Below are 12,263 nucleotides of genomic sequence, written 5' to 3'. Positions count from 1 at the left end.
TACAGGTGGAAACTAAACAGGTGTGTATGGCCTGGCAGGTGCATCACTCTACTGATACAGCAAAGTCAAGGCAACAGTGCTGAGTACAGGTGGAAACTAAACAGGTGTGTATATGGCCTGGCAGGTGCATCACTATACTGGTACAGCAAAGTCAAGGCAACAATGCTGAGTACAGGTAGGAAAGTGTCACAAGTGGATCCTGCAGTTTTCTATTGGCTTGACTGGAGAACTTGTCCTGTCATGTTGATGACTTCATCTGGGGTGGCTCACAGACCTTTGCTACAACTGTGATTCCACATCTCAAAGCTGTTTTCCTGGTCGACCACAAAGGAGCAGCTTGCTGACTGTCTGACTAAAAAGGGAGCATCCGGTCTTGTGCTCCTAAAGGCACTCAGTAATGGAAAGTGGCAGCTTGAGTAATACAAATGTAAACTTTGTCACACAACCCATTTGTAATGAGGAACTTAAATAATACTTGGGACATTTCATTATTTTGTTGTTTATTTGTCTTTAAAGAAAAGTGGGAGATTGTTAAGTTCATGTTTTAAGTCTCCCTATATTTCTGTTACCACGGTGATATCACTCTGTTATTAGTATGCCTGGGAGTCTCACTGTTGATGGACCTGGCCTGAGTGTCATGGTAACCATGGTAACCATGTATTGTGGTAATACGGTTCAGTAAACGTTGTTCAACAGGAACGTAGGTCGTTGTGTCATTTTGAGTGAACACTGTTTACTCAATACAATCTAAATCTGATAACTCACTGTCTGTCTTTTGACTGATATTGCTTTTTAAACTGGTCTGGTCAGTCTACTCAAATATTTGTACAATAAATGTTTCTATCTACAAGCAATAATTAGATAATTTGTCATTCTAATAATGATACATTCATTCATGTATGAATAGATATGGCAGGTTTCAGGATGCTGATATATCTGAATATGTTGAAAAAATATACTGCCACTATTTTCACCACCAAAGAATATCAGTGTGATTTTAATATGATTTGATTCTTTGCAGGATGTCAGGCTGTGGAGTCACAGAGGGAAGGCTGTGCTTCTCTGGTCTCAGCTCTGAGGTCAAACCCCTCACACCTGAGAGAGCTGGACCTGAGTAATAATGACCTGAAGGATTCAGGAGTGAAGCTGCTCTCTGCTGGACTGGAGGATCCACACTGTAAACTGGAGACTCTGAGGTCAGTATTCCTGTAGTTGGTCAACATGTGATAACTGTTCACCAGATCCACATGTGCTTACCAGACACATAGTCCACACCATATGTGTTCGGACAGTGAAGCTTACAGTTTTAAATGTGGTGCTATGCTCCAGCATTTTGGATTGAGATAGAATGTTTCATATCAGGCAACAGTACAGAATGTCACCTTTTATTTGAGGTAATTTTCATCATATCTGTTTTACCATTTAGAAATGAAAGCACTTTATGTATCTAGTTCTCCTATTTGAAGAAGTCATACATATTTGGACATATTCAATTATATTGTATTAAAGTAGTCATAAGTTTAGTATTTGGTACCATATTCCATGAATGCAGTGATTACATCAAGCTTGTGATTCTACAAACTTGTTGAATGCATTTGCTGTGTGTTTTGTTTTCGATTATGTTTTTCCTAATTGTAACTGAATATGTTGAAAAAATACACCGCCACATTTTTTACCACCAAAGAATATCAGTGTGATTTTAATATGATTTGACTCTTTGCAGGCTGTCAGGCTGTCTAGTCACAGAGGAAGGCTGTGCTTCTCTGGTCTCAGCTCTGAGGTCAAAGTTTCCATCCTGGGCAGGGGACCAGACCCATAGACTGGAGGTATTAGTTTCCATCCTGGCCAGGGGCCCAAACCCATAAACAGGAGATATTAGTTTCCATCCTGGCCAGGGGACAGACCCATAGACTGGAGGTATTAGTTTCCATCCTGGCAAGAGGACCAGACCCATAGACTGGAGGTATTAGTTTCCATCCTGGCCAGGGGACCAGACCCATTGACTGGAGGTATTGGTTTCCATCCGGGCCAGGGGACCAGACCCATAGACTGGAGGTATTAGTTTCCATCCTGGCCAGGGGCCCAAATCCATAAACTGGAGGTATTAGTTTCCATCCTGGCCAAAGGACCAGACCCATAGACTGGAGGTATTAGTTTCCATCCTGGCCAGGGGACAAGACCAATAGACTGGAGGGGTTAGTTTCCATCCTGGTAATATCTGGCCCTTGCCAGGGGGCCAGACCCATAGACTGGAGGTATTGGTTTCTATCCTGGCCAGGGGACCAGACCCATAGACTGGAGGTATTAGTTTCTATCCTGGCAAGAGGACCAGACCCATTGACTGGAGGTATTAGTTTCTATCCTGGCCAGGGGACCAGACCCATAGACTGGAGGTATTAGTTTCCATCCTGGCCAGGGGACCAGACCCATAGACTGGAGGTACTCGTTTCCATCCTGGCCAAAGGACCAGACCCATAGACTGGAGGTATTAGTTTCCATCCAGGCCAGGGGACCAGACCCATAGCCTGGAGGTATTAGTTTCCATCCTGGCCAGGGAACCAGACCCATAGACTGGAGGAATTAGTTTCATACAGGAGAATGATCAGAGTCATGTCCTCCACTATTACAGGAACAGTATCTATACAGGAGAATGATCAGAGTCATGTCTCCACTATTACAGTAACAGTATCTATACAGGAGAATGATCAGAGTCATGTCTCCACTATTACAGGAACAGTATCTATACAGGAGAATGATCAGAGTCATGTCTCCACTATTACAGTAACAGTATCTATACAGGAGAATGATCAGAGTCATGTCTCCACTATTACAGGAACAGTATCTATACAGGAGAATGATCAGAGTCATGTCTCCACTATTACAGGAACAGTATCTATACAGGAGAATGATCAGAGTCATGTCTCCGCTATTACAGGAACAGTATCTATACAGGAGAATGATCAGAGTCATGTCTCCACTATTACAGGAACAGTATCTATACAGGAGAATGATCAGAGTCATGTCTCCACTATTACAGGAACAGTATCTATACAGGAGAATGATCAGAGTCATGTCTCCACTATTACAGTAACAGTATCTATACAGGAGAATTATCAGAGACATGTCTCCACTATTACAGGAACAGTATCTATACAGGAGAATGATCAGAGTCATGTCTCCACTATTACAGGAACAGTATCTATACAGGAGAATGATCAGAGACATGTCTCCACTATTACAGGAACAGTATCTATATAGGAGAATGATCAGAGTCATGTCTCCACTATTACAGGAACAGTATCTATACAGGAGAATGATCAGAGTCATGTCTCCACTATTACAGGAACAGTATCTATGCAGGAGAATGATCAGAGTCATGTCTCCAATATTCACTTTAGGGAAAGAAGTCACACTTCCTGTTTCCACTCATCTTTATTTGACTTGCTGTAATACAGAGATACAGGCCGTATTAAATCATACATTAACTCTCTAAAATGTTCTTCATTTTGTCTTCATTGAAAATGAAAGCTGTGTGTTCCTTTATTCACCATTTCAATAAGGGAAGAACCAGATTTAATGTCCAGCAGGCTCTGACAAGACCCAGAAAGTATTAACACTTCAAGACTCTATGGTCAGATGACTTTTCATAGAGACGTCATGGTAAATAACGGTAATGAGGGGGATTAAGACCATAGTACACCACTACACTGGGAGTAGAGAATAATCAATAGTGTTGCTGTGGACACTGGGTAATCTGACTAACACACACACCTGTTTGACCTCTCTGTGATACTGTAGGACTACACTTATGTTACTATTCTGAGTCAATTCAGGAAGCACTTAATGTTCTGTGTTTGTGTTAACCATGGCAACCAGCATTGTAAATAAAGAGATGTGCAGAAAGATAATCAGACTCTGTGTCTGTGGATCCTTTCCCCTTGTATGTATGTTTCATATCCGACTCTGTGGATCCTTTCCCCTTGTATGTATGTTTCATATCAGACACGCCCATCTTTTCAAAGAAACACCATTTCATTCAGTCGCTAAGGATTGCTTCAGTCCTTGTTTCGTTTTCACTTGTTATCCGGTAAATAACCAACAACCATGGATAACCACAAGGAGAATAAGGTGAGGAAACTGTCCATGTCAGCCAGGTCCATCTTTTTAAAGAAACACAATTTATTTACATCTCTATGGCTCCTGAGTGGCTCACCGGTCTAAGGCACTGCATCTCAGTGCTAGAGGATCACTACAGACACCCTACCCTGGTTTGAATCCAGGCCGTATTACAATAGGGGCGGAGCCAGAGGGGTGTCCGAGGTGGCATTCAGATGTCAGGGGTGTCCAGTGCGACCCCGGACACCCCTCTGGCTAGGTGCAACCCCAAAATGTCATTCGCTACTGGCAGTTTGATGCTGATTGACATGTCATTTCACCTTTTGTTGAAAGAAGCATTTATTTTGACGTTCAAATCGAGGACGAGGAAAAGAGAATATTAATGTTGGTTGCGAGATACAGAAGAAGAAGAAGAACATACAGAAGAATAAGAGAGAATATTTCCACAGCTCCACCAGCTCTTTTCACGCTTGGCTCCTGCATCATATATGATGTAAGTTTTAAGGTTTAGCATCGGGTTTGGGTTTCCTGAACAACTTCTATGAAAGTTGAGTCGCTGTGTAAGTTAACGTTTGACCTTTGGCTCCATTAACAGACAGTTAATCAGATCAGAGAGATCTGGTTCCCAGTTCATCAGGTTTATAAGTTAACGTTAGACCTTAGGCTCCATTAACAGACAGTTCATCAGTAATACACGCATATACAGTGTAATAAGTTACAGTATAGGAATGTTTAGCTAATGTGGGGTAACTAGTAGGCTACAGCTGTCAGTGTTCAGCAAGTTAACATTCAGCAATTTGAAATCCATTAACTGAGTTAGATTTTCGTACTTGAACTCGAAACAAACAATTGTTATTATCAATCTGTTAACGTTACTCAAAAGATTACCACAATATGCAGATAGCCTGTTTGCTATCGTAAAGGTGTAAGAAATTAGATGTAACCACAGACTGTCTTATTTTTACATAGGGTCAATGTCACAACGTCCACAGAAGGTGGCGCCTCTCCTCGGTCGGGCGGTGCTCGGCGGTCGTCGTCGCCGGCCTACTAGCTGCCACCGATCTATGTTTCAGTGTCTGTTAGTTATGTCTGTTTTTTGGTTGCACCTGTTTCGTGTTTGTCATTAGTGGGGGGGTATTTAGTTTGTCTGTGTTTAGTTAGGATTCGTGCGGGATTGTTCATTGTTACGTGTGGTAGGGGTTGTATTGTTCATACGTAGTTGTTTTACTACTTATTGTCTAGGCATTAGGGTTGCCGGGCTGTGCCCCGTCTGTCTTTTCGAGTGGAGCTTCCCTCTAGTCTTTTGACTGTTGTGATCCCAGCCTTATATGGATTTTGCCCTTGGATATATTAAATCACGTTTGTTCCAACGGACCTCAGTCTCCTGCGCTTGACTCAACCTTCAATTGTTCTATCCGCCCGTGACAAGACTGCTGTATGAATGTCCTCAGTATATTACTGTATAGACTGCTGTATGAATGTCCTCAGTACAGTACTGTATAGACTGGTCTATGAATGTCCTCAGTATATTACTGTATAGACTGGTCTATGAATGTCCTCAGTATATTACTGTATAGACTGCTGTATGAATGTCCTCAGTATATTACTGTATAGACTGCTGTATGAATGTCCTCAGTATATTACCCTATAGACTGCTGTATGAATGTCCTCAGTATATTACTGTATAGACTGCTGTATGAATGTCCTCAGTATATTACCCTATAGACTGCTGTATGAATGTCCTCAGTATATTACTGTATAGACTGGTCTATGAATGTCCTCAGTATAGTACTGTATAGACTGCTGTATGAATGTCCTCAGTATATTACTGTATAGACTGCTGTATGAATGTCCTCAGTATATTACCCTATAGACTGCTGTATGAATGTCCTCAGTATATTACTGTATAGACTGCTGTATGAATGTCCTCAGTATATTACTGTATAGACTGCTGTATGAATGTCCTCAGTATATTACTGTATAGACTGCTGTATGAATGTTCTCAGTATAGTACTGTATAGACTGCTGTATGAATGTCCTCAGTATATTACTGTATAGACTGCTGTATGAATGTCCTCAGTATATTACCCTATAGACTGCTGTATGAATGTCCTCAGTATATTACTGTATAGACTGCTGTATGAATGTCCTCAGTATATTACCCTATAGACTGCTGTATGAATGTCCTCAGTATATTACTGTATAGACTGCTGTATGAATGTTCTCAGTATAGTACTGTATAGACTGCTATATGAATGTCCTCAGTATATTACTGTATAGACTGCTGTATGAATGTCCTCAGTATATTACTGTATAGACTGGTCTATGAATGTCCTCAGTATATTACTGTATAGACTGCTGTATGAATGTCCTCAGTATATTACCCTATAGACTGCTGTATGAATGTCCTCAGTATATTACTGTATAGACTGCTGTATGAATGTCCTCAGTATATTACCCTATAGACTGCTGTATGAATGTCCTCAGTATATTACTGTATAGACTGCTGTATGAATGTTCTCAGTATAGTACTGTATAGACTGCTATATGAATGTCCTCAGTATATTACTGTATAGACTGCTGTATGAATGTGGTCAGTATATTACTGTATAGACTGCTGTATGAATGTCCTCAGTATATTACTGTATAGACTGCTGTATGAATGTCCTCAGTATATTACTGTATAGACTGCTGTATGAATGTTCTCAGTATAGTACTGTATAGACTGCTATATGAATGTCCTCAGTATATTACTGTATAGACTGCTGTATGAATGTGCTCAGTATATTACTGTATAGACTGCTGTATGAATGTCCTCAGTATATTACTGTATAGACTGCTGTATGAATGTGGTCAGTATATTACTGTATAGACTGCTGTATGAATGTGGTCAGTATTAGTACTGTAAGTAGAGGTTATCATGATGTCATGTTCTCTCAAATCAAACCAGGGAGCAAAGTTCAAAGCCAAGCCATTTATCAGTTCATCATGCGTTGCCGTGGAAACGTCTAAGGACTTGAAGTTCATTAGTAAGAGTATTGACATCTGATAGTTCAGATAATGATTGTGAATATTTGTTGGTTCGGTCAGATAACCTGGAACAAACGTAGTAGATGAAGTGAGTATTATTGTGGAAAACAAATGGAATCACTTCAAAGTCCACATTCAATGTATTTATTACAAAGTCTTCAAAAGCCCCAGTCAGAGTTTTCTAGACTTACCTCGTTGCTAAGACAACAACACACAAACCAATCCCTCCCAGCCTGCTTCCATGTAGATCATTTAGATTCAGGTGAACATTACATGTTGGACTGTACACATGAATATGATTTATTATATACCACAACAACATTACATGTTGGACTGTACACATTAATATGATTTATTATATACCACAACAACATTACATGTTGGACTGTACACATTAATATGATTTGTTATATACCACAACAACATTACATGTTGGACTGTACAAATTAATGTTATTTATTAAAAACAAAGGAGGACCAAGGCACTCTTCATATAATTAATTAAAATGCCTTTATTTGTGTGGCATGTTCAATAGAAACAAAGTTTAAAAATTTGACGCGTTTCGGCTGCATGGCCTTCATCAGGGAGTACAAAGAAATAATACAATGTCCTCTTTTGAACAGCTTTTCCAATTAGCCCTAATTTGAAGAGGGAGTGGTTACAACATTAATTGGACACACCTAGAGACGCCTTCAAGACCGCTTGGCGGAACAGAAGTACGCTATACGGGTAGGCAATGAAGACTACCCCATGGCAAGGCACTACAAGTCCTTACACCATGGCAACCCTGCCTCCCTACAAGCTATGGCTATTGATCATGTTCTGGCCTCTATTAGAAAAGGGGACCGTCTTAAACAGTTAAACCAAAGGGAAAGTTTTTGGATTTACAAACTACAGGCCACTAAATACCCTGGTTTAAATGAAGATATGGATTTCTCACCATTCCTGTAGGTCCATTTGCTGTCATCTAGAGAACATTTTGCTCAATTGTCCTCAGCTATAGACTGTTGTTGTTCATGTTTGGCTGTGTTCTAGTGTACTATGGAATATATTGCTTTCTCATTCTTGACACTTCTCCCAGTCATATTTAAGGTTAGAACTACCTTTCTAAGTGTTCTGATACTTCTAGCTTGGAGTTGTATTTTTATGATAACATAGCTACAGTATTTCACTTTTTAATGTGTATAGTATTGCTTACTAGGTGTGTCCAATCAATGTTGTAACCACTCCCTCTTCAAATTAGGGTTAATTGGAAAAGCTGTTAAAAGGAGGACATTGTATTATTTCTTTGTACTCCCTGATGAAGGCCATGCAGCCGAAACGCGTCGGATTTTTATAAACATTGTTTCTATTGAAGATGCCATACAAATAAAGGCATTTTAATGAATTATATGAAGAGTGCCTGTGTCCTCCTTTCTATTTTATACTGTACTCTGTATTTCACAGTGAGTCTATGCAACCTATTATGTGTCAAGGTGAAGCACATTTTACTCCTGAACGTGTTTAGGCTTGACAAAGGGGTTGAATACTTTCTGACTCAAGACATTTCACATTTAAATCTTTTATTCATTTGTAAAAAAAAAAAAAGAAAAGGAAAACATATTTCCACTTTGACATTATGAGTTATTGTGTGTAGGACAGTGACAGTAAAATCTCAATTTAATCGTTTTAAAAATTCAGCGTGTAAACAACAAAATGTGGAAAAGGTCTAGGCAGTGAATACTTTCTGAAGGCCCTGTAGCTGGTATCATGACTTTCAGCATGACAATCAACATCATAACTAAAAGTGAGAAAGAACTATCTCACAGATCCAGGAACGGTTATATGAACACGGATAGTCATGCCATGGTCCTTGGTCTGATGAACTGTGAGTTAACACACAGTTCTCCACTCCAACACCATTAGGCTGTCCACTCCCCAGAACCTGCAGTAGAAACAACACAGTTAGACTGACCACTCCCCCAGTACCTGCAGTAGAAACAACACAGTTAGACTGTCCACTCCCCCAGTACCTGCAGTAGAAACAACACAGTTAGACTGTCCACTCCCCCAGTACCTGCAGTAGAAACAACACAGTTAGACTGTCCACTCCCCCAGTACCTGCAGTAGAAACAACACAGTTAGACTGGCCACTCTCTCAGAACCTGCAGTAGAAACAACACAGTTAGACTGGCCACTCTCTCAGAACCTAGAGTATGAACAACACAGTTAGACTGACCACTCTCTCAGAACCTAGAGTATGAACAACACAGTTAGACTGACCACTCCCCCAGTACCTGCAGTAGAAACAACACAGTTAGACTGGCCACTCTCTCAGAACCTAGAGTATGAACAACACAGTTAGACTGACCACTCCCCCAGTACCTGCAGTAGAAACAACACAGTTAGACTGACCACTCCCCCAGTACCTGCAGTAGAAACAACACAGTTAGACTGACCACTCTCTCAGAACATAGAGTATGAACAACACAGTTAGACTGACCACTCTCTCAGAACCTAGACTATGAACAACACAGTTAGACTGACCACTCTCTCAGAACATAGAGTATGAACAACACAGTTAGACTGACCACTCTCTCAGAACCTAGAGTATGAACAACACAGTTAGACTGACCACTCTCTCAGAACCTAGAGTATGAACAACACAGTCAGACTGACAACTCTCTCAGAACCTAGAGAGATGTGGCCAGTGTTATCATAGAGCAGTAATCTCTTACCTTGGGGTGGTCAGTGTTATTATAGAGCAGTAGTCTGTTACCTTGGGGTGGTCAGTGTTATTATAGAGCAGTAGTCCCTTACCTTGGGGTGGTCAGTGTTATTATAGAGCAGTAGTCTCTTACCTTGAGGTGGTCAGTGTTATTATAGAGCAGTAGTCTCTTACCTTGGGGTGGTCAGTGTTATTATAGAGCAGTAGTCTCTTACCTTGAGGTGGTCAGTGTTATTATAGAGCAGTAGTCTCTTACCTTGGGGTGGTCAGTGTTATTATAGAGCAGTAGTCTCTTACCTTGGGGTGGTCAGTGTTATTATAGAGCAGTAGTCTCTTACCTTGGGGTGGTCAGTGTTATTATAGAGCAGTAGTCTCTTACCTTGGGGTGGTCAGTGTTATTATAGAGCAGTAGTCTCTTACCTTGGGGTGGTCAGTGTTATTATAGAGCAGTAGTCTCTTACCTTGGGGTGGTCAGTGTTATTATAGAGCAGTAGTCTCTTACCTTGGGGTGGTCAGTGTTATTATAGAGCAGTAGTCTCTTACCTTGGGGTGGTCAGTGTTATTATAGAGCAGTAGTCTCTTACCTTGGGGTGGTCAGTGTTATTATAGAGCAGTAGTCTCTTACCTTGGGGTGGTCAGTGTTATTATAGAGCAGTAGTCTCTTACCTTGGGGTGGTCAGTGTTATTATAGAGCAGTAGTCTCTTACCTTGGGGTGGTCAGTGTTATTAGAGCAGTGGTCTCTTACCTTGGGGTGGTCAGTGTTATTATAGAGCAGTAGTCTCTTACCTTGGGGTGGTCAGTGTTATTATAGAGCAGTAGTCTCTTACCTTGGGGTGGTCAGTGTTATTATAGAGCAGTAGTCTCTTACCTTGGGGTGGTCAGTGTTATTAGAGCAGTGGTCTCTTACCTTGGGGTGGTCAGTGTTATTATAGAGCAGTAGTCTCTTACCTTGGGGTGGTCAGTGTTATTAGAGCAGTGGTCTCTTACCTTGGGGTGGTCAGTGTTATTATAGAGCAGTAGTCTCTTACCTTGGGGTGGTCAGTGTTATTAGAGCAGTGGTCTCTTACCTTGGGGTGGTCAGTGGTGTGCTGTCCACCCATTTCCAGGTCTTCTCAGTAAGAGAGTCAGTCAGACCAATCCATGCTTCAGGGACTGAGTAAAGCTCATTGAAGAATGTCTGTTGTGACAGAAAACAACATTGTTAATACAATGTCTCCACTGCTATTCTCTCTCTCTCTCTCTCTTTCTCTCACACACCTGTTCCTCTTTACTGTTAATGATCACCAGGTCTGCTCCTCTGTTCAGACAGTCCTGTCTGGCGTAATCCCAGGTGTTCTTCACAGTGGAGATGTAGAAAGAAGAGATGTAGTAACAGCTGCGTTCAAACCTCATCCATCCATTAGAGCAACATGTTTGCTCTGTTGAAGAATACAACACAACAAATACATTCAATTACTTGGGGCTATCCAAAACGTGTTACCTAAAGGTTTTACACTGTTGACATGATTGAAGCAAACCCGTTTCAGTTCCTCAAGGCTTTAGGATTGCTATTTTGATGAGGATTGACATCAAAAAAGAATACCCGTTCAGTTCACTTGCTTTCAAACTTCTTCTGGTAGTTGTCTCTCTCCCTTTGTAGCTGGTCTCTCTCTTTAGTCAGCCCGTTGTAACTCGTCTGTAGCTGGTCTCTCTCTTTAGTCATATTCGTTTTATAAAGATAGAAATGCTTATTTTCAGAGTCTCCGATGCTTCTGTTATCTGGAAAGGATTGATACATATAGCTACTGGTGAAAACGTCATTTGATACTGACTAGTTGACAATTGGAATCAGGTGCCCTGAAATACACATGGAACAGCTGGGGGTCCCCGAGAAGAGGTTAAAAAACCACTGGTCTAGAAGGGGAGCACATTCTTGTATTGACCTTAGCATTACACACCTAATTCATCAAAGCGTGCTGATGAGTTGATAATTTGCTGCTATGACAAAAATAAAAATGTGCCCCCTTTTGGTTCCCCTGGACCAGGATTGAGAAACACTGGTCTAGAAAGTCTGCTGAAAGAAGATACAATATCTTGGATGTGGTTTGCAAGTTCCTTAAACATGTCTAACAGAGGACGAACTTAGCGAAGTTGGGACCTTGTTGTGAAAGTCTGATATAGTGTGATGATTAGATAACAATACACCCACAGGCCAGTCTCAGGGAGATGTTGAGAGTGACTTGTAGAACACACAGCATCCCAAAGCTCACAGCAACCATCCTATAGAGTGTTCTCCCTGAATCCTCAGGTCCTGAGGAGATACACACTGATGTGAGAACACACACACATATACCCACAAACACACGCGTGCACAAGAATACATACACACACACACACACACACACACACACACACACACACACACACACA

General features: G+C 41.1%; 2 protein-coding genes across 2 annotated transcripts in view; both read right to left on the bottom strand.

Annotated features, from left to right (window-relative positions):
• The window catches only part of LOC115171939 (NLR family CARD domain-containing protein 3-like), a 1,137,260-nt gene that overhangs the window by 794,367 nt on the left and 330,630 nt on the right, over window positions 1-12,263 (bottom strand). The window lies entirely within an intron of this gene.
• On the bottom strand, window positions 8,820-11,346 carry LOC115171943 (C-type lectin domain family 4 member E-like). The gene is made up of 3 exons (XM_029729206.1): window positions 11,112-11,346; window positions 10,922-11,031; window positions 8,820-9,070 (listed from the first exon to the last, which is right to left on the bottom strand). The coding sequence occupies exons 1-3, from the start codon at window positions 11,244-11,246 to the stop codon at window positions 9,019-9,021; spliced, it is 297 nt and encodes a 98-aa protein (XP_029585066.1). The 5' UTR covers window positions 11,247-11,346; the 3' UTR covers window positions 8,820-9,018.

Source organism: Salmo trutta, chromosome 32, assembly GCF_901001165.1.
Source record: "Salmo trutta chromosome 32, fSalTru1.1, whole genome shotgun sequence".
In the NCBI taxonomy this organism is placed as follows: domain Eukaryota; kingdom Metazoa; phylum Chordata; class Actinopteri; order Salmoniformes; family Salmonidae; genus Salmo; species Salmo trutta.
The sequence above is the reverse complement of the archived record's forward strand: the minus strand, read 5'-3'. Positions and strand labels throughout refer to the sequence as shown.

Excerpts from the sequence above, each read along its gene's own strand:
- LOC115171943 (XM_029729206.1), bottom strand. The coding sequence starts at position 11,246 with ATGAGGTTTGAACGCAGCTGTTACTACATCTCTTCTTTCTACATCTCC. Across the intron at positions 11,032-11,111 it reads TTAACAGTAAAGAGGAACAG|ACATTCTTCAATGAGCTTTA; the intron begins GTGTGTGAGAGA and ends CTGTCACAACAG. Across the intron at positions 9,071-10,921 it reads ACACCACTGACCACCCCAAG|GTTCTGGGGAGTGGACAGCC; the intron begins GTAAGAGACCAC and ends TTTCTACTGCAG.